At 44.7% G+C, this 25920-nt stretch overlaps 1 protein-coding gene across 2 annotated transcripts in view; it reads left to right on the top strand.

Annotated features, from left to right (window-relative positions):
* LOC121613556 (sorbin and SH3 domain-containing protein 1) overlaps positions 1 to 25295 on the top strand; it is a 39999-nt gene extending 14704 nt beyond the window's left edge. The window contains exons 11-28 of one of the 2 annotated variants that reach the window (XM_041947004.1): positions 139 to 174; positions 390 to 492; positions 1872 to 1986; positions 5103 to 5186; positions 9329 to 9378; positions 11383 to 11561; positions 13480 to 14943; positions 16165 to 16229; positions 16379 to 16549; positions 17165 to 17211; positions 17662 to 17776; positions 17956 to 18081; positions 18167 to 18361; positions 18616 to 19137; positions 19808 to 19903; positions 20933 to 21117; positions 21228 to 21334; positions 21698 to 25295. In XM_041947004.1, coding sequence (XP_041802938.1) covers positions 139 to 174; positions 390 to 492; positions 1872 to 1986; positions 5103 to 5186; positions 9329 to 9378; positions 11383 to 11561; positions 13480 to 14943; positions 16165 to 16229; positions 16379 to 16549; positions 17165 to 17211; positions 17662 to 17776; positions 17956 to 18081; positions 18167 to 18361; positions 18616 to 19137; positions 19808 to 19903; positions 20933 to 21117; positions 21228 to 21334; positions 21698 to 21765 — 3728 coding nt within the window. In that variant the 3' untranslated portion in view covers positions 21766 to 25295. The remainder of the gene's footprint in view (positions 1 to 138; positions 175 to 389; positions 493 to 1871; positions 1987 to 5102; positions 5187 to 9328; positions 9379 to 11382; positions 11562 to 13479; positions 14944 to 16164; positions 16230 to 16378; positions 16550 to 17164; positions 17212 to 17661; positions 17777 to 17955; positions 18082 to 18166; positions 18362 to 18615; positions 19138 to 19807; positions 19904 to 20932; positions 21118 to 21227; positions 21335 to 21697) is intronic. The other variant, XM_041947005.1, reaches the window with a different exon arrangement.
* The last annotated feature ends 625 nt before the right edge of the window (positions 25296 to 25920 follow it).

Here is a 25920-nt window from a genome sequence, read left to right as displayed (position 1 = left end):
GTGTTTCCAATGCCGACTGAATTATTTAGCTGTGTGCTACATTCATTACTTTGCAATCACAAAGTATCACTTTACAAATGACAGAACATAGATAAAGATTGTAGTCAATGTTTTTTGATTATTGCACCCCTCTTTCAGATGATGGTCCCAGCCCCTTTGGTTACTTGAAGGATGGTGAGTTTCGGAATAGACGTTTTGATTCAAGAACAAAGCTCAGTGATTAATGCAATAATAACTGTTTGTCATCCATTATTAGTATTTCTTAAGATTAATCCAGGATAACACAGGGCATGATTCACATTTAAACTTGGTAACATTTCAGTTGATGCATTAACACCATTGAGCATCGCGCTGTTGATGCCCATCAATATTTATGTGCCTGTTTTCAGTAAAAACAGTCCCACGCTCAAAAAGTGACGACGAGGTCGATTCAAGAGGCCGGTCAATGCCTGTGCCAACAAGGTCCTCCTCCCTCAAACCCGCTGCCAAAAGGTCAGTGTCCTCAATCTGCTCCAAGCTCCCTTATGGCATCCCTTTTCATATTTCACACAAGGGCACTGTACTGTTCATCTTAAGAAATAATAAGACTTTATTCCTGAGTGTTACAGGCAGCAGGCAATAGCAGTTGGAAAATAACAACAGAATAGAGAAATTCAAAATACAAAATAAAAGCTGACTATATATGTATAGATTTTGTACAAAGAACTGTCAAAGAAAATGTAAAAGATATATATTGCCGAAAAAAGGACTAAAAAATATTGTCATAAAAAAATGTATTGTCAAAAATTGTGCTGAATATTCACAGTTTTAACAGAAATTGCACATGTATTGAAATTTGAAAAAGTTAAGTTGTGATGAAATGAGAAAGTGTCTACAACTCAGAATAGTAAATTGTCCCCATAAATATAATTCTGACTAGACAAACGCTGTGTTTCTTTAACAGGCAGTGTTCCTGTGATATAGAACCATGGCTGTAATGGTAGTTCATAAAGTGCATGTTCTTACTGCATGACATTAAAGTCACTGTTAGGAAAGTACTGTCCTGTGATAAACAGCTTGTATTGGTCTTTATTTCCATACAGTCCTAGTGTGACTAAACATGACTGAGCGCAGCAGAGCAAAAAAATCAAGCCTGTCTTCCTAAATTTGCAAATCTGAGGTCACTTTGGCCCCAGTGGTTTCCACTACTGTGTCCTCCGGTTTTTACTGGAGGTGTGATTCGTCTCGCCCTTCTACATGTCAGCACTGACTCAGGATGATGTGCTCTCAGAGAAATGAGTGATGGAGTGATTAAGGAGGACAGGTGATGGAGGATAAACTGTTGCCCAGTAGAGCTGCGTGACATGTGGAGGGCTGACCTTCCTCTTTCCCCAGTGGTTATGTATGAAGGGTTACATTCCTAAACATGCCTTTGTCCATCTTTGAAAACAAGCTGCTTGATGTTCTTGATGCTCAGAAAGAATTTCATGAAAGGAAAAAGTGTTTTTTGTGCGCTGACAGTACGTGTGAGATTTCTTTTGCCTATTTATAGTAAGAGTCTTTTTTCAGAGCAGTGATTTTAGCATTGGCTGTCTATTAACAAATTCTCCCAGGAAACGCTGCGCTCTGTTTTTTGTCCCCCGGTCCAATCTTGTTTACCTGATCGAATTACTGATTTGGCTCAACCGTGAATTGGATTTTCTTTCATATCATTATAAGAGGAAGAGAGGGACAGGAGGAGAGAGAGCGGGGATAATGAGGACGGACGTCACGTTTAAATTGGAAAAAAAAAATCATCTTAGCCTATGCCGGTTGCCATGGAGACTACTTGATAAGGATTGGCTCTCTTCCATCCCACACCCCACCCCTCCCTGACACCCGCCTCTTCACAGGAACGAGTGGGAGCCCCCGGATAAAAAGGTAGACACCAGGAAGTACCGCGCCGAGCCCAAGAGCATCTTTGAGTACGAGCCGGGGAAATCGTCGGTGCTGAAGCTGGAGAGAACGGTATGCTAGCCGCCTGCCTGTCTCTCTCTCTCTCTCTCTCTCTCTCTCTCTCTCTCTCTCTCTCTCTTTCTGTCCGTGTGCATGTCGTGTAAGCTGTCCCCCACTCCACCAACCATCCACCCCCCCACCCACCCACCACATCTAAGCTCCTGGGTGGCAGCTTCACTAACAGCTCGGAAGGCGACGTATGTGCAGCCCGAATCGCCATGTGCACCACATTCCTAAAGGGTGTCTTGTTGCGGTGACAGATGATCCTGCTTGGCAGAGGCGGAGTATCACTTACAAGGATAGCCATTGTCTTCCTGTCTTCAGTTTAAGGTTATTGGACTGAATCCGCTCGGTGTGAGAGGATCCCAGTGCAGACACAAAGCATGGATCCTGTGTTTTTTGCTTGAGAGGAAGTGTAATGCTCCTTACTTTCGCCTTAACAGTTTCTGCTGAATCAAATGGTGCGACATCATTCAGTGTCCTTGAGGATGAGCTTTGTTACATATAATAGATAAATGTCAGCTGCTGCCTAGATCTACAGTGTAATATTTACCAAAAGGAGAGCTCATTGTCTTGTCATGTCCTTTTATATTAACCTCTTACATAATAGAGGACATGGAGGTGTTCAGTATTATTGTAAGTAGTAAGTTGATTATATAATTATTGTTTGTCTGATGCTCAGTTACATCAGGCTAGAAGACATCGTTAGCTGAGATCTGGCCTCATCCCAGTGGCAACAAATACACTCATTAGAGAGAGTTTGCTGCAGTTCATCCTGCAGTTCATGGCGGTTAAATAATGGACTCTGTTGTTTTTCACTTATAAGCTGAGTTATTATGGGTCAGTGTTCTTGTTACTGTAGCAGGTCATTTTTCACATTAGGTCCATGCTTTTTCACCTCTGGTGCTTACCTTTGAGTTGGCACTTACACACCTTCAACTTTCCCAAAATATATATCTTAAAGATAATTTTCCTACATGTCAAAAAATGACTTTGCATGTTTTGTTGGTCGTCATCGTATGTGTCTGATTAGAGAGAATAAACTGAAAACAATAAACATGTGGTTCAAATGAGACTCTAGCTAAAACCTCATGTTCATGTTTTCTCCTGTCTATTTTAAAGCAGTACCCATATGCCCAGATGCACATTGAAACATTTTGGTGGCTTTCTATCCATACTGGTCATGAATCTTTAACTAAAGCAGTTGTAATAGAGGAGATGCAAAATTGCATTCAAAAGTTCAGCTGAGGCTAATGTGAGGCTTCAGCAACCAAATCAACAGCAAATTTTAAGTTAAGCAAGTTAAAGTCTTTATAGTACAAATGTCCATCTTTGTATTTCATCAGATCGTGCTTCCGTCCTGGGCTTCAGCGGAGAGTAACAATATGTTAGACTGTTACAGAAAGTTACAGGTTGCTGGAATTGAGAAACAATGAATGTACATACAGTATATGTATGTGAGTGATGTATTAAAGGAATAGTTTGACACTTTGGAGAATATACTTATTCAGTTTCATGTCGAGAATTAGATGAGAGGTTTATACCCGTATCATATCTGTCCATTTAGCTAGAGCCAACAACTCTTAAGTTTAAGATAAGCTTGGCTTAGTATACAACTTCTCTTAACAATGTTACAGAGTATATAAAAGTGTCGACAATAAAATGAAATGAATAGAATCAAATAAATAGGAATAATAATAGTATGAATAACATCTTTTACAAAAAGAAAAGTTTTAGAGATTTAAAAAGAAGCTACAGATTTTGTGTGTTCAGTAGGCAGAGATCCATCCACAGATCTTAAGGTCAAGAGGGCACATAATAGGTCAATAAATCAGAAATGTATTTAGGAGCAAGGCCATTGAAGACCTTAAAAGTAAGCAATAAAATTTTAAAATCAACCCAAGAGGGAGCCATCGCAGGGAGGCAAGCACAGGCTTGTGATGATGCCTCTTTGTTCCAGCAAGGAGTTGAGCAGCAGCGTTCTGTACCAACTGGAGACAGTGGAGGGGGCCATGGCTGATACCCGAGTAAAGTGCAGTGCAGTGATCAAGTTGAGAATGGATAAAAACATGTGCAACTTTGTGTAGATCAGATGTTGATAAAAATCACCTAATTTTATAGATTAACTTGAACTGGAGGAAAAATGACTGTACAACACTTTTGACTTGATCATCAAAACAGAGGTTAGCATCAAATATTACCCATAGATTCCAGCCTGCCTTATACTATTTGAGAGACCACCATGATTAACACCAAAATAGCTGTAGGAATTTGAGGGACAGAACGGAATGACCTAAGATTTATCATGATTAGATTTAAGGACAGCTAGGCTGCTTGGATCTGTGGGTTTTAAAGGCGTGTTTAACTGAGTGTCGTCGGCATAAAACAACACACATCCTGAGTTTGAATAACCTGGTCAAGAGGCAGCATGTATGTAGAAAACAGAAAGAGGCCAAGAACTGAGCCTTGAGGCACACCACAATTTAGCTGAGCTGTGAAGAAGGTAGAGTTACCCAGAGTGACAGAGAAAGCTCTCTTGGAGAGGTATGTGTGCCAAGAGCCGAGCCCTTGATGCCTAACCAAGTCTCCAAAAATCAGGGAGTAGATCAGACATCTTAACAAGTGCTCTTTGTACTATTAAGTGCTCTAAAATACCATAATTACTCATAAAAGATGTCAGTTAGAATGAAATTACTTTCTCCAGAACCTTAGATAAAAATTACAGTTTTGAGATTGGTCTGACGTTACTTAAGGACAGGGGCTCCAAATTGGTATACTCATTTTATTCTTCATCGTGTTTCATATTTATCATACAGACACAGCGGTGACAACAATCTTCTCATCTTATTCTCTGCAAGAAAGCACATAAGCAGTTTCCCAAGGTATCAAACTGTTCCTTTAAAATTTAATAAATGTGAACCTATCCTTTGATTTACTTTTCAAAAGGAAATCAGCAGGTATCTTCTTCAGTGAGAACACCTGCAGTATAGCTGATAATGTATGGTGTTGGGTACAAACATTGGCTCAATCACCACTGATAGGCTCATTACCTTGGTGTGTTTATTCTATGTTGTCTGAACTGTCTTCTCTTTGTCTTTCTCCTCCTCCTCTTGTTGCCATGCCCCTAGACTCAGGATGTAAGTCCAGAAGATGTAGATTTAGAGAATGAGCCTTGGTATAAATTCTTTTCAGAGATGGAATTTGACAAAGCGGTAAGTGGTCGCTGTCTTTAAAGTGACAGTATATTGTATTTTATTGCATGTGATAACATCCATGTTCAAATAATGCCTAAACAAACTGTGTCTGTCTTCAAGGACTACTCCAGTTTCTACTCCCACTATCACTCGCAATATTATACTGAAACATAAAGAAGTAATGTGATAGCATGCGTAAGAGGAAAATGTGTTTCCTCTTGAACTAAATTTACTACCATGTGTCCCATCAACGTGGCTTAATGAGACCGACTACTGATCAACTTTTATGCATCCCTTTTTTTTCATCATAATCTGTTTTCTGTAAATTTTCGCTGTTTTTCAGGACGTATATCAGCAATCAGCAGCAAACGTTTTGCAAAGCAGTTGATATACCTGCTGCCATTCCTCATCCTCTCCTCACCTCACCTCATGCAATATAAAAGGACTTTGTCCCCAATGGTGTCTAAAACAGTCACCTGAGATCTATTTTTGCCCTCTTCAAAGTGCATCCCAGCAATTTATATGTATCTGTGAGGCTGAGTGAGCACAATCTGCTCAGGCAACAGAGCCCTGTCCACTTGCATTGGCTGTGGCTTTCACCCTGCGCAATTTGGATAATTAATATTTAATAAGGTTGATAATTGATGAGAGTGTATTATACTCCAGTGGTAGCACAGGTGCCCATGCTAAAGACCAATTAAATTATCACGGGGCTGTTCTGAGTTTATCACCACCATATATTCTTTACAAGACAGTCTTGCTGTCTCTTGCCAAACGCGACAGGACCACTGTTTCCTCACCCAACAGGAACACTGTTTTTTTCATTTTGATGTGAGCACTGCCAATTAGAATACCTGTCATAAGCTGGGGTCTGGGCTGGATGATTGATCCAGAAGCCACTCTTCACTTGAAGAGGCTGCAGTCAAGCATTAGGCTCCAGGATAATCCAAGGCCCTTGAAATAAGAATTGCTGCCCGTCTGCTAGCTGGTGTATTCACCAAAATATCCGAACGGGTGCAGGCATGTTGAAGCAGAATATAGTGTCACGGCAGATCCATGCCTCGAGCCTTTAGTTGGCACCAGACAAGCGTGCCACCGCAAACAGATGTTGGGTCTCCTCGATCTCTGTCAGTCAGAGCCGCACCCTGGATCATATGAGGTGTAACTACGACATGAGGTCACATCCTAGCATCAGCAGGAGCAGAGTCTCCTGTTCCAGGTTAGTGTATATGTGGAGGAGGTTTAGCGTTGGAGGCGACCCGACTCTGTCTCATGGCAGCCTGGATGTTTGCCAGATGAGCTCGGCTTGATGACTGGCTCCTGTTTAATGTCAAAGTCACTTCTAAAGCTGCACCTGGTATGTGCAGTATTTGACCTTAAGGCCCAGCCAGACACATTGGCTCATTGGAGTTTGATTGACATATCAGTACTCGCTCAGTATTAGCGAAGGAGCTATATGGCTGCAAAAATGCGCTCCGGGGTTCAATGAAGAGCTAGGCCTTCATGGCACTGCTCCAACTCACTCTTGTTCTTATTTATAATCTTCAAAGTGCTGTGGAGAACCACTTCTACTAATGAAGTAGTATTCTAATAAGAGGAGACTTCTTGACAGTATTAAAAGTTCATCTGAGTCCTCTGATCCACATCTTTACAACAGTCTTTGTGTGGTTTTCACACTGCTAATTAGCCTGATGTCAACCAAATACCTCTAAAGAGCAGGCTTACTGGAAGTGACACATTAGTCTGCCCTATTTTTTCTTCTTCTTTATCCTGTCTTGTCAAATCATCATTACTCGCCCACTAGTGGCCACTTCTAATCACCTAATAGCCGCTGAGTAAGTGTGACACCTGTGTGTAATCGCGGTCACAGTCCCCTTCATTAATATTAACAAGTTCCATGTTGAAGAGGAGTCTGACAACACATCCAGTGGCAGTTACGGTCAAACACATCGATATACACAGCTAGCTGGAGCTGGAATTCCACACATAACTATGGTCAGGAAGAGCATTTTGGTCCCCTACGACCGACAGAGTGACTCCATCTGTTGAGCATATGCTGACGAGGGGGCTGCTGCCACACTGTCTCAGCGCTGAGTTACACAGAGCCTCCCCCTACCACCTGACATATTCTAAAGGAGGCAACTCCGTAAGCCCACCAGCTCATTGTGCCGTCATATTTAACCTCTGTTATACACTTAACCTTTACCTTTAAGCATTTAGCGGAGATGAGATGAGGGGTGCATGTGGCTATAACAGGCCCTTCACACTGGGGGAGCTGTTTGTTTTCATGAGTACATATCAACACAAATAAGGTGCTGGAAAGAATGAGATTCATGTTACCATGACCTACTCATGATTGCTATTTTGAATATGAAAGCGGCACACAGGAGCCGGGGCTCTGAGTAGCTGGGGGGGACACCTGTTAGGAAACATGCACAGGAAATTCTGCAGAAACGTTGTCATCGGTGTTCCACTGACTCACAGAGGCCTTCATTCATGTCCATATACAGCAAGCAGTTTCATCCTGTGTGTGTCTTCAGCTGATAAATCAAACCACTTTTAGCATCCCTCTTTTACGCTCGCTACCCCTGTCTCCTATTTGCCCCCCTAATATTTCATAAGATGAAAGTGTCTCAGAGTAATGTGATGTTAAGTATATAATTGCGGTTAGTATATCAGTGTAGGATTAGTTTGAAACTGAACAGTTTTACTCTTTTATAGGAAGAAAAGTTCACAGGAGCTGACACTAATCAGGCATCTTGTAAATATCCAGATTAAGATTCCATTCCTTTGCTCCAGATAAGCCCTCCATGCTTGTTTCCTGTTTACTTTCCATTGATGCTGGGTGTGTGTAAGCCCAATTACCCAGGGGTGTCAGAGGACACTATCTTCTGTCCCTGATATCAGATTTGAGGGGGATACAAGACGTGACGGAGCAAGGAGGAGCTGCAGATTATTCAATGACACTGGCGTGTTCCCCGAGTCGACATGGAACATTTGGCTTTATAAATAGATCAGACTATAGACCTGCCAGCCTGATGTTCTGTTCTGTTCTGATAAAGAAAGGCATTTATTCTGAAAGGTTATTAATGATCGTCCTGCCCTGGCAACTAAGTAGAAAGGCATGTTGTGGCAAATGGGCTGTTGAGAATGCTCCTTGTCTGGTCATCGGTGTGGGAAGCGGAGGCTTGGCCGCGCCGCGGGGAAGTGGATGTGGTATTAGCAGCAGGGCCGGGCTGGCTGGGACGGGGATTGTGCAATCGTATTTGCAAACAACACTTGTGCTCTTATTCATAGTGCCCGTGTCACGTCCGTTATTTTTACCTGCTGTGACGTCCGAAAAGAAGAAAGCAACAGAAACAGTGGGCTAAAATTAGTTGGCTGTAAACCATCTAAAATGCTAGCGGGTGCCACCACACTGAATGATCGCCCCTGTGTTTTGGAGATAACATCTGCTGCTAAATACCTACATTTACTCTCGAAGCTTTTCCTACATTTATTCACTCACTTCGTGCTCACAGTTTATTTCTCTCTGCCTTTGTGTTTACTCTCTTTGTCTTTGTAACATTGTTATAATTATCTGTTTCTGTCATGTTTTACTGTATTCTTTACTTTGTCAATAAGCATTTTTGTTTCTTTCTGACACTTGAAGTGTGTGAGAGTGTGTGTGGGTGTGCATGTGTGTGTGTGTGCGTGTGTGTGTAATTCGGCCTGCTTGCACCACCAGCTGGTTAATTGTCCCCCGGTCTGGTCCAGTGGTAATGAGAGTGACTCAATACCAGACAAAAGAGACGGCTTCACTGGGAGACAGCAGCCCATTGGCTGAGCCTGTGACAGCCCCCTCCCCGCATGGGCGCCCCCTGACCGATGCACACCCACCCGCCCACTCCCCCCACCGCCCTCCCTCCACTCTCCTCACTGCCGCTTGTTTTCTCCAACTTGCATGCAGGCCAAAACACACGCTTACTCCTCCATGCCAAGCCCAGTCCAGAGAAGCTAAGAACCCCGGCTGCTCGAGACAAAAACCCAGACCAGCGAGTGAACGGCACAGAGGAAAAAGAAGAGAGAATCTGGCCATAGCTAATGCTCCTGCCTCTGTTCTAGCTGGAGGAGACCTTCCTGTGGATCTATCAATGACTTCTTTGTTTGGTTTGTTGCAGAGTGCCCCCTCTTTCAGCCCCCTGGAAACAGCCTCCGACCTGCAGCAGTAGTAAGTCCATGCCTCCTTCTTATTCAGATACTTGTGCTTTAAATCTTGCTTCCTCCTTCCAGTAGGTTGATGATTATTTAAAGCATGTTATGGGGATAAATGTCAGTGAGAGATTTCTCCACCCTGTAGAGCTCACCCGCCTACTGCGGGGGGACTCCTGCTTCCTGAGTAGATCCTGTTAATAAGGTAAAAGGCTACCAGAACAGTGTGTCCTCTATCTGCATTTCATGGTGTTTTTTAGTGGGGTGGGAGGTTGTAGTGTGGAGACATGGCTGCTATGTGGTGATTTATTTAAAGACAGCAACCTGGATGTCACTGGGATAGAGGGAAGTCGCCAGCTGCTGCATAACTTAAAAACCGTTATCTCCTTCTGAATGGGTGTGTGTACAGAACCATGACCAGCAACTGGATTATGAAAGAGGATGCTAGCTGTCAAAACAAAGCCGCCGAGCCCTTGATCTTTTGTGTTTTTGTCTGATGAGATTGACATCTTCTATTTTTGTTTGTGTAATGAAATGTAAGGAATTTCGGAGTGAGCCGCGGTGACTCTCTCGCGCTGCAGTGCAGGGAAAATAAACTTCTCCCTCCATTTCTGCTAAGAACTTTCCATCTGCTACAATCATTATGTCATCGCGGCCAAGTATGCGAAAAGAGATTCCCGATCCAACTTTTTAAGCCATTGATTCGCTGTTAATTTTGAAAGGAGGAGGCTCCTGATGAGGGGGGACGTTTCAAAGGAAGCCTCATGTCATAAACCGACTTCCCTCAGAGGCACATATGTTTAAGGCAGGAACTTGCTTGAAATCAGAGACATTTTGAAGAGCGTTCGATCATTTGATTGTAAAATGCAAAACCACATGTGCCGGTGTCATTACATGAATGAATGAACCTCTGAGAAAGTGCTTTCAGACCTCGAGTAGATGCACATTGTGTGTGCATGGTAGTTATTAGCTTAGAAATATTCTAGACAGCTGAAATAGCAAGTAGATATTGTATTAGTATGCTAAAATATGAGGAAGATTGATAGAAATAATCACAAATTGTTTGTATTGCCTCATCATAAGCGCTGTCACTGAGATACTATGTACTCATACATACTTGTAATTGGCATTTAACTCCTCATTATTCCAGGTAAATAGATCAACATTACAGTTACTGTTACTGCTCCTCTATCAGGCAGGATACTGACTGTTGATTTCACCAGAACCTTCCCAGGAGATTGTCTTACATCATAAGGTTCCCGTGCTGCAGAATTCCTGAATAGCATTTATGTGAATTCTTGTGAGTAAGCTAGAACCAACATGATTTTTATGGCCCTCTGCAGTCAGCAGTGCACATATTTTTTTCTAACAGCAATGAAAGAGCTTCTTGTTGAGAAAGTGAACAATGAGAGTAATGTATCCATACATTTGTGCAAGCTTGTAAAACTCTGACTTGGCAAAACTGCAGATGTGGAACGCATTTTGGAAAACACTTTCTCCTACCTGTAGTGAAATGTGTTTGTATGAGCTTTTTTTTTTTATTTCTCCTCGATGATACTGGAGTGTCTGTCAGTTTAACGATCATGTTTGTCTGTACAAATAGAGGAGCAGCGTGAGCGACACATGAGCGGCATGTGAAAGAGAGTAAACCTGAGAGGCGTACAGGTGCATGGCAGGGGCTGATGCACCATGTGGGAATGTTCAGAGAATATTTATAGAAATTAGTCCCGTTGGCCTCTCTGGAATGCCAAGATATGTGTGGTAGCCAGTGCCTTCTCTCAACATCAGCCTCCAAATTCTGCACTTTCTTTCTTAACTTTGGCTTTTTCTGTCTCTGATTATCGTGTCTCCCACAAGTCTGCGAAGACAGGAATTACCTCAAGATATACTGAATAAGAACCATATGACAGCTCATTACCCAATTTGAGCGCCTCTGTTTATCATGAAAACATGTAACACAACCCCTCTGAATGAATTTGACTGTGTTTAATTAGCTGTCTGCGTTCCTCTCACCGCTGTCTAGTTCCTCGAGCAAGTCTGGACACAGCGAGGTGGAGAAGGACGGTGGATCATCCACGAGCGAGCCTGTGGCTCCAGAATGCGACCGCCATGTTTACAAGAGTGTCCTGGAGGGAGGCGACATTCCCTTACAAGGTCTTCGGGCCCTAAACAAGCGCCATGGCAGCTCCTCCTCCTCTAAAGGTAGGATACCAGCCGCTTTGCATATGTGGCCAGTAAAATGGCAGATGTGTGTATGTTTATGGATGTGGGGGCTAGACAGTACAGCCATTAAAGGCCTTTCCTGCTGAGACAGAACCAATGCCTTACAGACACTGATGTTGGACCGTTCAAAGTGTCAGACAGGGATACATGTGTTTCCGTTTACCTTTCTGTTGGAATCCACACATTTTCTTTGCTCCCAGACCTCACAGCATTGGCCGCTCACCTCGCAGCATTCATTCGCCCAGCAGCTTTTGATTTATTATTGATGCCATGGATGTTTTCATCAAACATGTACTGGCCCATTGCTTTGGAAAACTCATGGAGGGAGTGAGGCTGTCTTGCTAAGTTGATGGAGGCTAACCTTGGGGATTTTCCCCCCTCTTGCTCCAGTTGTGAGCCGCCAGTCGCTAGGCAGGCTTAGGGCAAGGCTCCAGAGCGTTCCAGCGCCAGGGAGCGGAGGGCCAGAGAGGGGATGGACGAGGAGGGGACGAGGGAGATAAACACAGCTCTGCTCCTCACTGCCCGGCCAGACAGGGGTGAGATAAACAGCAGGGACACAGAGGGTGGGTAGGCGTGAGGAAGTCAGCTGTCAGTGTGAGGTCAGGGGCTGGAATGCCTGCGCACATGGCCGGGGAGGGAAGAAGCGCTGGGGGAGGAGAGGAGATGTAAGGAAAAGAGAGGAAGGGACAGTCTGACCCAATGCATGTCATTGAATTACATCTGGGAAGACACACAACAGATGTCCGTTTAACTCTACATTCAGAGTTCAAGTTTGGTCTGTTCCCACACTAATATGTTGAATTAACTGACTAAATGTAATACATACATATAATATGTAGTATTTTAAAAGCGGAATCATTCATGTTTGCAGCCTTGCAACAAAGACGTATGATCGTTGCACTCCAGTCAACTGACTAGCACGCTCCTTCATTAGCCTCCCGCCCAAAGAAAGAGCGCAGTGCTAGGAAGTGCTAGAAACCAAACACCTCATCATGTGTTTGTGTCTTGTGCTCATGAAATAAAGAAGCATCAGTATTAATCTTTGTGTTTAAAGAACTGAGCCTGAAGGCTTTTCAGTGGCCAGGAACCTTTAGCTGCCGCATGCTTCGGATAAAATATAGTTTACTTCCTCAGCGTTTGTGTTTCTTTCCGATGTGAACGTGACAGATGGGTCACGCATGCTGCAGAAGTCTCTCACAGCATGTGAAAGTGTTGTGTCATTTCCCGGTTCCATCTGTAGTGCTATCTCAAGCGGACTGCAGCCAGGAACCGAGTGTAGCCAGGAACTGACACGAGTATTTCTCTAAGGTTTTTGACATCATATTTTACTGGGCTGGTTGGCTCGGCCTGCGTTTTTTTATTTACAACTGTGTGGGGGAGCAGTGCATTAACAGCGGTGCCACAGGCCATTTATCACTGCAGCCGTCTGTCTAATTGCTAAAAGTAGAGGAGAAGAATCTGTGGAGGAGGTTAAAGTGGGACAGGCAGCAGTTTTATTTCTATTTCTGTTTTTAGATTGTACTGATACTGCGGTCAGTGTTAAGAATTCCAACATCACATAACATTTCATGGCATATTGCTGTTTTAATACTTTATGTTTCACTTGTTACGTTGCTGTTTACAGTTATATTGATAATGCAGGAATCTGTTAGACAGCAAATTTCCCCTTGTTCCATTTTGACAAAGCATATTTCTTCACTGCAGTACCATGCTGTTAGTATAACAGTCATCTATTACTTGATGCACGATGCATCAAGTCTGCTTCCTCTTCTCATCTACTTTTGATGGAACTTGGTCTTTACTTTAGAAATGTGCCTGACTCTGTTTTAGTGTGTGTGAACCTGTGACCATTGTAATCTAATATGTTGTTTATTCTGTTGTCCTGCATGCTTGCCAGTGGATTATAAAGGTGGGAATGGCTATATAATTTCACCCTGCTCCTCTGTAAATAGTCGATCAGTTCTTGCCAGTAATGCAATAGGTAACCAGTGTAAGAGTATGAAGCCTCTTTCTGCTGCCAAAGCCTGCATACCCCAAATCCTGCCCTCTAAATTCAAGCCCAAGCTGCTGCCGCCCAGTGGTGACAGCCAGGAGAGCAGGACTAAAGCTGTCAGGCACCCAAAGGCCCACAGCTGTGAGGATCTGTACACGAGGCCATGTGACGCAGACTTTGCTGGAGCAGAGGAAAAGGAGGGTGGGCAACATTCGGACTCCAAGTCCAGCTGTGGCACCGAGTGCACGGACGGCCTCAGGAATGTTTCCCCTGCAATTAGGAGGAGCGCATCTGAGTTTTCCAGCCTGTACAGGACCATGCATCACATCCAGAGGCCCAGCTCGGCAGGCTGCAGTCCCCACGGCAGCGTCCGCAGCCTGGCGTCTCTTTTTGAGAAGGCAAAGGCCGATGGGGTTGAAAGGTCAGAGGCAGAGGACGGGGGCAACATTCCACGGGATGCAGTGTCGTCACGGGTCAGCGAGTTTGAAATGATCATCCAGCGGTCCAGCTCGGCGCCCAGCCGCTCCTCCTCCCTGCCCACCCTGCACTCCAGCCACAGCCACAGCCCCAACCACAGCTCCGCCCACCTCTACATGGCGTCTGCAGTGTCAGCGGAGTCCCTTTTGGTAGCCGACACCACCCAGACGGATGCCTGCTCCCCAGTGGAGGCAGAGGGCAAGAGCTGCGTGGAGGAGGCCTTGTCACCAGGCAGTGGGACTGTGGAGGAGTCTGCTTCCTCCTCAGAGGACGGAAACAACGTCAGGACTGAGTCCCCCTCTAACACTGAGGCAGAGATCGAGCAGATCTTCAGTAGACGTTCCCCAGAGCTCATCCGCCAAAATGTCAGTGGATCAAAGAGTCCCTCCGCACTGCTCACAGCATCCCCTCCACAACACAACCATACCTACCACCACCACCACCTCCTGCACCACCTGAACCATCAGCTCCTCCTCAAACCCAGCAAATGCAAAGGCTCCTGCCCAGCCTCCTACACCCGTTTCACCACCATCCTCAGGCACGAGAGGCAGCAGGCCACCTCCCAACAGGAGAGGCCGCCACATCTGGAGAAGAAGACCACGCTGCCAGGAAACCTCTTCCTCATGGGCCCTGCTCCCTTCAGGTTACGGAAGAACCTGCAGTCCCACCAAACTCGGAGGACCCTGTTGGCCACCAAGGCGACAACAGGCACCCAGAGGCCCTGCACTTTGTCTCCTGAGCTCAGACCTCTGATTCCTCAGCGTCTGTCCTCCCTGGAGATCCTGGAGAGGCTGAGTAACGGGGAGGGGAGCAACACTGACCACCTGAGTAACGGGCAGGGCTTGGACGCCAACGGGAACCTACTGCAGCCGCTGGCAGCTCACTGCAGAGGTGGCTATCTCCATCTCTTCACCACTGTCACCCTCCTCTCTCGTCCCTCTGTGGTCACTCATTTTTCTCGCCTCTCTCTTCACCTTGTGTCCCTTTTCTCCACAAAGCGACGCCGCCGCCCTCCATCTCTAGTCTGTGTGGTGTGTTTACAAAGTGACAGGGAAGCCTCCATCTCATTCTCAGTGTGCTGTTTGGTGCTCTCCCATTTCACTGTGAATGAGTGTGGTCCCACAAATGCATCAAAACACTTCAGTGACTGTAGGAGGTTCAGGCAGCTTTTGGTAATGTATATATCTCCTGGTGACATCAGATTTGAGTTGTATGCAAGAGTGCCAGAGGCTGCATAAGCATTACATCCATACAAACTGAATCACACAGTGTAAGATAAGATTTGTCTGTGTTCCACAATGAGATGTCAAATCTTGTCCTTACACAGGCAATGACTATGAAAGCCTTACCTAAACTACAATCCCAGCGTTCCTCTGTAATGTTTAAGCAGGATATTTCAATATAACATTGCATACGCTTTCTCAAATTGATGTCTCACCATGTCCGTATCTGTTTTTGTTTTTTAATTTCTGTTTTGGGAACGATTTACATCTTCCATCTTTCATTCTTTCACCGTGAAAGGTTTGTTTTAGCCAGACAGGATGTTCCCTGCTTTGATTTCTCTTACGCAACAGCCGGTACCTTGGGCATCAAACACAAACCTGAAACGTTGATAGTTGTTTCTTGTGGCCCTTGCTGGGACACAGAATGAAACATTATGGTGGTGTAGGAAGCACATTAAGTCATGAAGATACCTGGCTTCCCTAAAATAATCAAGGTGAAGCATCAGTAGACTAATGGATGCTGGTTGGTCGATCAGTAACGCCATGATGTCATGTTTATTCTTTTGGCCAAGATACAGTAGGTTTTCTTTCCTGCGTTTGTTTTGTCATGAACACACATTGGATCATTCTGTGTTCATTCCTCTGTGCATGCAGGAACACATTTGGCTTTTTGGATGTGTGAGTGCTTTTTGTTTTAGTGTTGCCGAGATTATGGTGTTCATTTAAAGCATGCCTGGTTGTATTTGTTGCATATTTTTATGATTCTGTTTATTGGAATTAAGGAGTTGACTACAATATCATCATCTTATCTTTGAAGAGTTATGTACTTGAATCGGTTTTGACAGTGAAAAAGCTTCACAGCGTTATCCTCTTTCTGTTTCTGTTCCAGACTCATCCCCAGCACATGGGGAGAGCCAGGATGAAGTGTTGCGGAGGCGTCATGGGGACAAAGAGGTGAATTTCAAACTTTCTTACTAGAGAGAGCTGTGTTGTGAATGAGCAGATCATGTATTATACACAACAAAGCATGTGTCACATGAATAAAAGAGTAGAGGAGACCCATATCTGCAGGGGACAAACACTTCGGTCTGGTTTCCTGGCAGAAAATCTTGGAGGAGCAGCGGCGGCTGAAGCGGGAACAGGAAGAGGCTGACACAGCGTCGAGACGACACACAGGCATTGTCCCGACGCACCACCAGTTCATCACCAACGAGCGCTTCGGAGACCTGCTCAACATCACAGATAACGCAGAGAAGAGGAAATCAGGCGTAGAGGTACAATACAGGGCCGTGTCTTATCCTTCTGTAAGCAGGAACAAAGGCGGCAGATGCTTTGTCAGTTTGCGTGCGGGTCAGGCGGCGAGGCGGTGATGAGCTGTCAGCAGGATTTCTGCACACACAGATGGCTTTCTCCTCTGGGTCAAACATTCGGAGGGTGAGAGCAGTGAGGGAGGGAAAAATATGAGTTGTTGAGTTTCCAGTAGGCTTCCAGACTTCACCTCCACAGCGCACGCTGCTTGCCAGCTATATGTAGATGTAACGTCACCGGCGTGCGGTGTTTACCAAGGTGTGCCTGCTGCCTTAGCAGACCAGTCTCACAGTAAACAACCCCCAGTAGTTTCTTACTGGGAATGTTCCTGAAGACAAGTAACCCAGTCAGCCTCATTCCAGTCATTGCTACAATATTTATGTTCAGACGGGGCACTGAAAGGACACCTCAGGCAGATTTACACCAGCAGGATCTTTTCTTCACACATGAAACCAAAGTAACCAGTAACCAAAAAGTGATGAAGATGTAAGGGTATTTACTGACTCAGTAGAATAATATTTGTGCAGTTGTGGCCAGAAAAGAAGTCACCTGAGACAAGTGTCTTTTTTATATTTTCACAGAGAACTCCAGCAATGGCTCGCTTCGACTTCAGAGCAGAAACTCTGAAGTGAGTGGAAATAATCAGCATTGATGTCTGTCTGTCTGTCTGTCTGTCTGTCTGTCTGTCAACAGGTGGTGTTTGTTGCAGGGATGTTGGGATGGATTGCAGTAGATTTTAGAGTTGTATTGTGTCCACCTTGTATAGTTGGACATATAAGCAGACCTCGCTTAAGTGATTGTTGGCATGTGTTTTACCTTCTAGCTTGTAGGTGGGGTTAGCAACTTGATGCCAAAAAGTCATACAATCACAGGAAATGTCTGTTTAGAATAGTAGAACAAGAGTAGAACAGATTTACAACTTAACTTTTGCTTTAACGTGAATAAATCCCACCCATCAGATACTCTCAGCAGGCTAGCTGTGCAGGTTTGCATGAGATCACACTTACTTCATTTTCAGGCTATGAAATAGTTGCTTTCACCTCATGCGAGTAACTCATCTCTTTTGGACATTTTGCAGGGAATTACCGTTTCAGAAGGGAGACATTGTCTACATCATTCGACAGGTGGATCAAAACTGGTATGAGGGGGAACACCACGGAAGAGTTGGCATTTTCCCTCAAAGTTACGTTGAGGTGTGTATCTTTCCTCACTCACAGTGATTATTCTTCAGTGAAAAGCAACTAGGACAACTTATTGAAATAATGTCTTTTTTTGTTTGTCATCTACATTTTCTGTTCTATAAATGTTCTGTTGTGCATTCTGCTGCACTGTGTGAATCACTGTATTTATGTCTTATTGTTGCCTTCCTTAGCTCCTTCCCCCGACAGAGAAAGCCCAGCCAAAGAAGAGTGTCCCCGTGCAGGTACTGGAGTATGGAGAAGCGGTCGCCCGCTTCAACTTCACCGGGGACACAGTGGTGGAGATGTCCTTCAGAAAGGTATGGCGTGGGAATTGGAGGCACTTGGATTTTCATATACAAAGAGAAGCTTTCATTTCTGAACCTCCAAAATATGTATCACCAGGGAGAGAGGATCACACTGATTCGTAGAGTTGATGAAAACTGGTACGAAGGCAAAATCTCAGGCACCAACCGCCAAGGCATCTTCCCCGTCACCTATGTAGAAGTGCACAGACGACCACGCGTCAAAAACGGGGTGGAGTATCCCGACCCTCCTGTCAGCCAGTCCCCGCAGCGCAGCACCAACGCTTCTCCTCAGGTAAAGACTCAAGAGTCAGGAGAGGTCAGGCACATTTACAGATGTGACGACAGGTTGACCCACATTTTTTACTACTGTGACATCTCTGAGTCCAGAAATTCTCTTCCATGTTCGCCTTGACACCCACCTTTTATTTAGTTTTTTTTTTGGTCAAGTGAATTTGTCTCATATTTCATTTCCTTTTCTTTCTCTCATCCCCTCTTCCTCTCTTTGCTTCCATCTTCCTCCTCCCTCGTTCCCGTTGCTGTTCAAAGCTGTATCGTAATCGCCTGACAACCTCCCCCTTGCCCCTCCCTCGCTCTCCCCGCCGCTCCGTGTCCCCCGAGGTCCACGCTGTCTCCTCTGAGTGGATCTCCCTGACTGTGGGAGGCGGGAGCCCACCTGCCGCCCCCACCCCTCCCCTGCCGCCGCTGCCCACCGTCTCTTACCGCTGCGGCGAGTACCTGCCCCCGCCCTTCTCTGCCAGCCCTGTGCCTCCCATCACCGGCAGCCCATACTGTGTCTCCCCCATGGCTTCCCCAGCTGCCTCCCCTCTTCCCCCACCTTACCCGCCCAGGCCCAACTCGACCACTCCCTTCCTCACCTTCACCCCGCCTCAGGGGGAGGACTTCCTGCTCTCCCCTCCCTCCCCACGTCTGTCACGCAGCGTGAGCCCCTGTGGCGGGCCAGTGCTGGAGGGCTGGCTGAGGGGGGAGAAGGAGTTGACAGAGGGGGAAGGCGCAGAGGGGGACAGGGGCCCCGCAGCCCCGGGTAGCAGGCGAAATAGCCCTGCAGAGGTATCTTCTGCATGGTGTGCGGTGCTGCATCTCAGGCTCACTCTGAAATAAAGGCTTTTGGCCACATTTTGATTTCCTAAAATAGACGGAAGCTGACATTGATGTGTGGAAGACGTGACTAACTCGTTGATTTGACCTGGAGTTGGTTTTAGCCCTGTGGAGGGATGAACCCTCTGGTTTAGTGGAGCCAGAATAAGTTAAAATGAGTCACGCTGCTCAGGGCTGCAACTCTGCATGTTGTTGTGTGTGTGCTACTAACACACAGACGTTTTACGGTGTCTTTCAGTGTTTATGTAGCGAGTTTCAGATTTCCTAGCTGTAAAGGAGTGGAAGAGGAGCTATTGTGCTTGCATTTCCAGGATTCATTTGAGAGCTCCAGTTTCTTTCTCTTCATAAAATTCAGCGTTTGGTTGCATGTTGTTGTTCCCTGCAGAGGTGCGATGACTCGGATGCCGTTGTAGGTTGGAAGTTTATTTAGGACACTGACATATTTATTAGCGAGTATTTATAGGTTTTACACGTTGGCTTCTGTTTCAAAAGCTGCTGCGAGGTTGAAATTTCCACCTATAAGGAAGGAATATTTACAGCAGGTGGACATGTGGTGCGATCTCTACAGAGAAAAGCTCTTATTTTGACATGTCCTTGCTGATTTGACCTTCTTGTGTTGCAGTTTGTGAGAAATGAGGCGGACCATCATGGACGGAGCTCCAGGAGCCCTGTGATGCTGTTTGACATCCAAGATAACAACAACGTTAACTCGTTTGCGGTAAGCTGGTCCAGAGATCTCTTGGACCTACACTGAAGATTGAAAATGTGTAGTTTGTTAAGTGACTTCATCGTCTGTTTAACTTTTTAACCCATCACCTTCAAAGATCCATTTCACTGACACCACCTTTAATTCATACCCTGTCATCAATATTTGTGCTACATTTTAAATATGTCAGATATTAAGGACTCTAATCAAAGGAGTAATTAAATATTTTGGGGGGAAATGTATTCACTTTCTGAAAGTGAGAAGATCAGTATCACTCATGTTTGTCCATTCAGTATGAAGCTAGTGGTAGCAGCCAATTAGCTTAGCATAGCATGAAGACTGAAACCAGCTAGCTCAGCATCGTCCGAGGCTTAGAAAATCCACCCACCAGCACCTCTAAAGCTCACTCATTTGTTTGTTTAATCCATACTGAAACAATAGTTTTCTGGGGTTATGTGTGGTTTCTTGGCTGGGCGCAGTGATTTTGTCTTGTCATCTCCAGTGTTCCCAGCTGTTCACATTTTGCCCTGTTTTCAGTCTTTATGCTATGCTACGCTAACCAGCTGCTAGATTCAGCTTCTTATTGAATGGACGGATATGACAGTGAAATCCTCATCTAACTCTCAAATGAGAGTATCCAAGAGTACATTTATCCAAAATGTCAAACTATCCCTTTAAGCTAAATTTGTCAGCTTCCCTTTAATGCTGCATGTTCCTTCTGTATAGTATCCTGTAAAAAAGGTGAACTAATATTTCATGTTTCCTGCCGACATGCTCTCACTCTGGTGTCTTGCCTTTTCATGCCTTTCCTCCTGGGCTCCACCAACGTCTCCTCTGCTTTTTCTCCCGGCTTTTAACGGATCACTTCCTTTTCTGCCTTGCTACTCACTGGACCTACCTTCCTGTATCGCCCTCCACCCCCCCTCCCTCTCTAACTCCTCACCTCCCCCCTCAACTCTTCACCTCGGCCTCTTCCGGGACTCTGGGTGGGGCCGCTGTCTGTCTCTCTCTGACGACTTCACCTACTACTACTACTACTAGGAGGCAGTGTGTAATGAGATTTTGAATATAGCTGAGACCTCGGTGAGGTACTGCAGCACCCTGTCCCACCACCCTCATGACTCTGTCCATAGACTGCACCCCCACCCCAGTAAACAATCTCTCATCATTTCCCAGCAACCCCAGTCCCACAGCAGCAGCCCGGAACCCCGTCTCAACTGTGGAATGTGAGTAAGATCTGTGTTTCACTTTCAGCTACCACGTTTCTTCTTGTACTGATTTCACATCCCGCCTCTTCTTTGCAAGTTGACCAGTTTGTGCTCGTGTCCTGCTCTAGTTTCCAGGCTCTGTACAGCTACGTGCCGCAGAACGAGGACGAGCTGGAGCTGAAGGAGGGAGATCTCGTCAGCGTCATGGAGAAGTGCGATGACGGCTGGTTTGTCGGTATGTGTCGCGGGCCTCGGGATAGATTCCTCAGAGGTGCGGTCACACTCGCCGTGTCGCATCAATCTGTATAGGGTTTCTGCAGAACGACAGCAAGGGACTGCACGCGTGCAATGTGCACGCTCAGGGCTCCTGCAGATGTAGAGTCGTTTTCACTGTGTCACAACCTCCCATATAGGGTTTCTGAAGAATGACATCAGATGATTGAGTGCAGTGTACGTACATGCCCGGGCCTTGCACTTGATTTTAAATATAGCTAAATTAAGATATTCTTGTACTAACGTCATTTTATACTTATATCTGAGGAAGAATCCTTTTGCTTTCTTTTGCCTGATCCGTACATCTCTTTCTTTTTCTCTTCAGGTACCTCAAAGAGGACAAAACAGTTTGGGACTTTCCCTGGGAATTACGTGAAGGAGGTGAAGCTGTAAAGATATCTAATCTGGCTGTAACACACGGTTGCCTGTCAAGCTTGGGAAGTCATTACTATCGCGCATGGCTGTTGGTTAGCATAGTCATTTAGCCAGGCAAATCCACTTTGTCTGGGAAAGTGATCGGTCGGCCTGAGGTATGTCAAACTGCACGAGGCGGAGACGGAGACAGCTCACTGCCCAAACCTCAGTATGGTCTACACCTTGACCACATTTTACACACTTGGTGACAGAATTCGTCCAATATCCACATGTGGAATATCTCTGTGAAAACCTACCGCAAAGTAGCTTTTATTGTACAGATAATAGCTTCCATCTTGTCCATGTAGTCTACAGTACACAAGTGTTGACGTAACACCTCAGTCTGGAGGCCGGCAGCAGAGCAGTGTGTGGATCAAAGAGTGGATCTTATTACCTGAACTGGACTTTTGGAGGATTCAGAATGTATTTTTATGTGATGTGGGGTGGGAGCTGTTTGTCATGAGCTACCTTTCAGGACCAGAGGTGTTTACCACGATTAGCTAAGTATGATGCAAACCATGCATCTCGTGATTCAAAGACTTTTTCTGTCTTTTACATGTTGACTCAAACCAGTGTTTGGATGATCACACCATACATGTATGAAATTTAATGTGGTAAATCATTTTCCTCAGTTTAGATCTGAAAAAATGACGTCTGGAGTTTAGATACTTAAAGCCTTATGTATGAAGCCCCTTTAGAAACTGGTCTAACATACCTGTTTTAGTCAGTATATGCTACTTTTGAAGAATATCACAGCATTCACAACTCAGTGTAACAGAAAGGCTTTAGATACCGTTTCAGTATTGCCTTCATTTTTTTATCCAAAGGTTGTTGTAGAGCAGTTGTTACGCAGGTCATGTGCATGATGAGAAACACTACATGTTGAAGTGTGCTGTGAGCTACTCTTTTTCTCAGTTACAGAGCAAACACACATAGAGGACACGTGGACTGTGTTGCATGTCTGATAAAACTGAGGAGAAACTGTGCATATGCACATCCTATATTTTCAGAAACTATTTATTTGTCCTTTTATTCCTCTTCTCTGAAAATACAACCTCACTTCCAAAAAAAAAGTTGGGACTCTTTGTAAAACGTAAACAAAATGAGCGAATGATCAGAGTCTGTTTTATTTACGTTTGACACGGCGTCCCAGCTTTGTTGGAATCGGGGTTGTAGAAGTAAACCGTGTTTTCCGGCGGCGGATGCCTGTAAGGTAGCTGGTGGTAGACACCTGGCTCCTGGACGACCACAGGACAGACGTGATAGCACTTAACTTCCTGTTTCCTGCCTAACAAGATAGTATATTAATCAGCGATGACACGAAAAGCTATTTAATGTGTTAAACAAAACCAACAAGGTGTCTTGGAAAATAATCATAGTGATTTTTAAGAGCATATTGAGATTTTAACCATGCCCTTACTGACAAGATTGTACGTTGTAGCCATGTAAATGTGTACAGAAAACTTTAAGAGGCCTTTCAAATATGGCTACATATTTTCATATGTAATGACTACAACTTGGGTAACAGAGTTAGTGGAGGGATTTAAATAAGGTCAGCATGCACTGTAAAATCAAGAGATTTGACAAATCCAACTGGAGCATGAAACACTGTCGCTTTATTTGCCACCTTTAGCTTAAAGAGATCAGTAGTGATGGTGACAGGGTTAACAGTCTTCCCTTTGAGCTTCAGTAGCTCCCTGATGGAGGATGAAGCCTTTGAGTCCTGCTATCAAAGCATCAGAGCAGTCTTCCTGCGAGCACAGAGCTCCCACATCTCCAGCGCCGTCGGATCCCGTAACAGACGCCACGCGTCTGAATGGATCCTCCGCAAGAACAGATTGAAAGATGATAGCTGTTGTTTTACTTTGCTCGTGTTTTCATCAAATTCCGCCTTGTCATCAACCGCTGCACTGTGCCCATCAATCCTCAGCAGAGCTGTCGAATAGTACTTTCAAATAGGACTTAGTGCTTGTTGTGACCTGCTCGGACTCGCAGATGGATGCTGTTTGTCGGGCGAACGCTGAAGATTTTCAAGTCAGTTTAGTTTATATACCTGGAGGACTGACGTAGCGAGCTAGCTGATGCTCCAAGTAGCTGAAATCAGATCCTTCTCCCAGTCCACACATTTCTAATCAGCTGGTGCCAGACTATCAATGGGCCTGCCTTTTAGTACAACTCTGTATGATCGCCTACAAAATCAGAAGTGAGGGATAAAACAGTCGTTCTCACTAGATCTGAAAGTGTATGTTTACTATATCTTTGTTTTTTTTTGCGTCCGAGTGTGTTAGCTGTTGTGCAGTGATGATGATCATTGACCTGTTTTGAACATGGTTTGAAGCTGTGTGTGGCTACCACATCAGTGATCAATGAAGTTTGACAACTGATGAAGTGCATTCATTTAGGAGAACTCAGTAGCAATCTGTGTTTCATCCTCTCTGATGTTTCCTGTGCAGATCACCTCTGACAACGTTGCCAACATCAGCAAGGGAATGTTTTCTCAGTACAAAACGCTCAATATAATACACTGCATTATGGGTTGGCCTGTATAGCACTGATATATTATTCAGGTATTTTGTCACACCACAGAAGCATGTTTTTCCCTCCACTGCTGGCTAAACATTTTCGTTCCTGTGTAGCTCCAGCTCCACGTGAATGTGCTGATTGGTCGGGGGTCTGTTGGCCTGTGGGCATTTCTTCCCCGACAGAACAAAAGGAGAGCGGTTCGCTCCGTCTCGAACACGCTAAATGACAGGCTTTGACAAATAAACAATCAATCGTTTAGTCATAACACAACTCACTTTACATTGTGATACTGTGCTCCATAAAACATCACAGGATGTATGAATGTATGAATATATGAATGTGGCCAATGCACACGTAATATGTAAAAAAAACTGTCTGAATTTTCATCTTGAAGGAACATGCAGACTATCGAGCAGCATGGCACAAGAAGGATTGTAAATATGTAAAATAAAAGATAGACTGTGAGCGGTGGGAGCGTCAGATTGAGCTCTCTGTCACTTGCAGTGGTTTATTTACCTGAAGGATTTTTGGCAAAGCACAGTGTGGAGCGTTACTGAGCACAGGAAGTTTGACGCATATGAACATTACGCTGCCATTTTTGAAGATCATAATGCCTTATGTTAGATGCAAAACCGTGCCTCATTTTCATTTCATGTTGTTTTTTTTGTTTTTTTTTGGAGTATCACTGAAGTGTATCCATGACATATTTAATGTAACCATGGTTTTCCCATTAGTCCTAGTCTCTGTGATGGGAGAACATTTACTAAGAACTTGTCCGTTACTGTGCAAGTACCTAAAAGTGTGACACAATGCTTTAACTTAATGATTAATAATCATAAGAATGGACTAGTTTGATGAGACGCACAACCTGCAACAGGTTTGGTTTGTTTGCTTCAATTTGCAGTGCTGTTACATTGACGATATTAAAATAAAGATACTATACACTGCTGTGACTTCGGTATTATGCAATATTTAATAAATCATTTAAACCACTTGCCGTGCCGCCTGTTTTGATTTCTTGCTGAACGAGAGCAGAGATAGAGCTGTGAATTTCTATAACAGCTGAGATCATTTGGCATATTAGTTAATGGGGTGAAGTGCTGCAGTGGGATGAAGGTTTGTGTGCGTGGTTTTTAAAGGCATGTGCTTTGTGGCTGGGTAATCCTGAGCAGATGCAAATACATGAGCCAAAGGTGGAGCTGTTAGTCTGGGGTGGTGAACTGCCTATTGTTATCTATTGTTAAAGCAAGTGATCAATGTTAGAGGCTAACTTCTGTAATGTCAGTGAGGTTACTTCAATCATGATGGTACACTTAATTTTGCTGCTGTGACGCATAAAACAGCCCATTATGGAGAAGATGTTGACAGATGTGTTTTTACAGCCTTAGCAGTCAGGAGCAGGAGCACTTCTCTCTTGCTCTGATCTACATTGTAAGGGCTTCACTACAAAGCAAACAGTCTCAAAGGCTTCACTGGCATGGCTGAAGGCCTGTTAAGGATGCATGTAAATCCCACAAGAAAGGCCTGGCTTCATTCCGTCAGTCTGCCCCGAGCTTTTTCTCTTCACTTTCAGCACTGATCCTCGAACAGGAATTCAAGTTTTGGGAGCGG

Source organism: Chelmon rostratus, chromosome 11 (genome assembly GCF_017976325.1).
Source record: "Chelmon rostratus isolate fCheRos1 chromosome 11, fCheRos1.pri, whole genome shotgun sequence".
Lineage (NCBI taxonomy): Eukaryota > Metazoa > Chordata > Actinopteri > Chaetodontiformes > Chaetodontidae > Chelmon > Chelmon rostratus.
The sequence above is the reverse complement of the archived record's forward strand: the minus strand, read 5'-3'. Positions and strand labels throughout refer to the sequence as shown.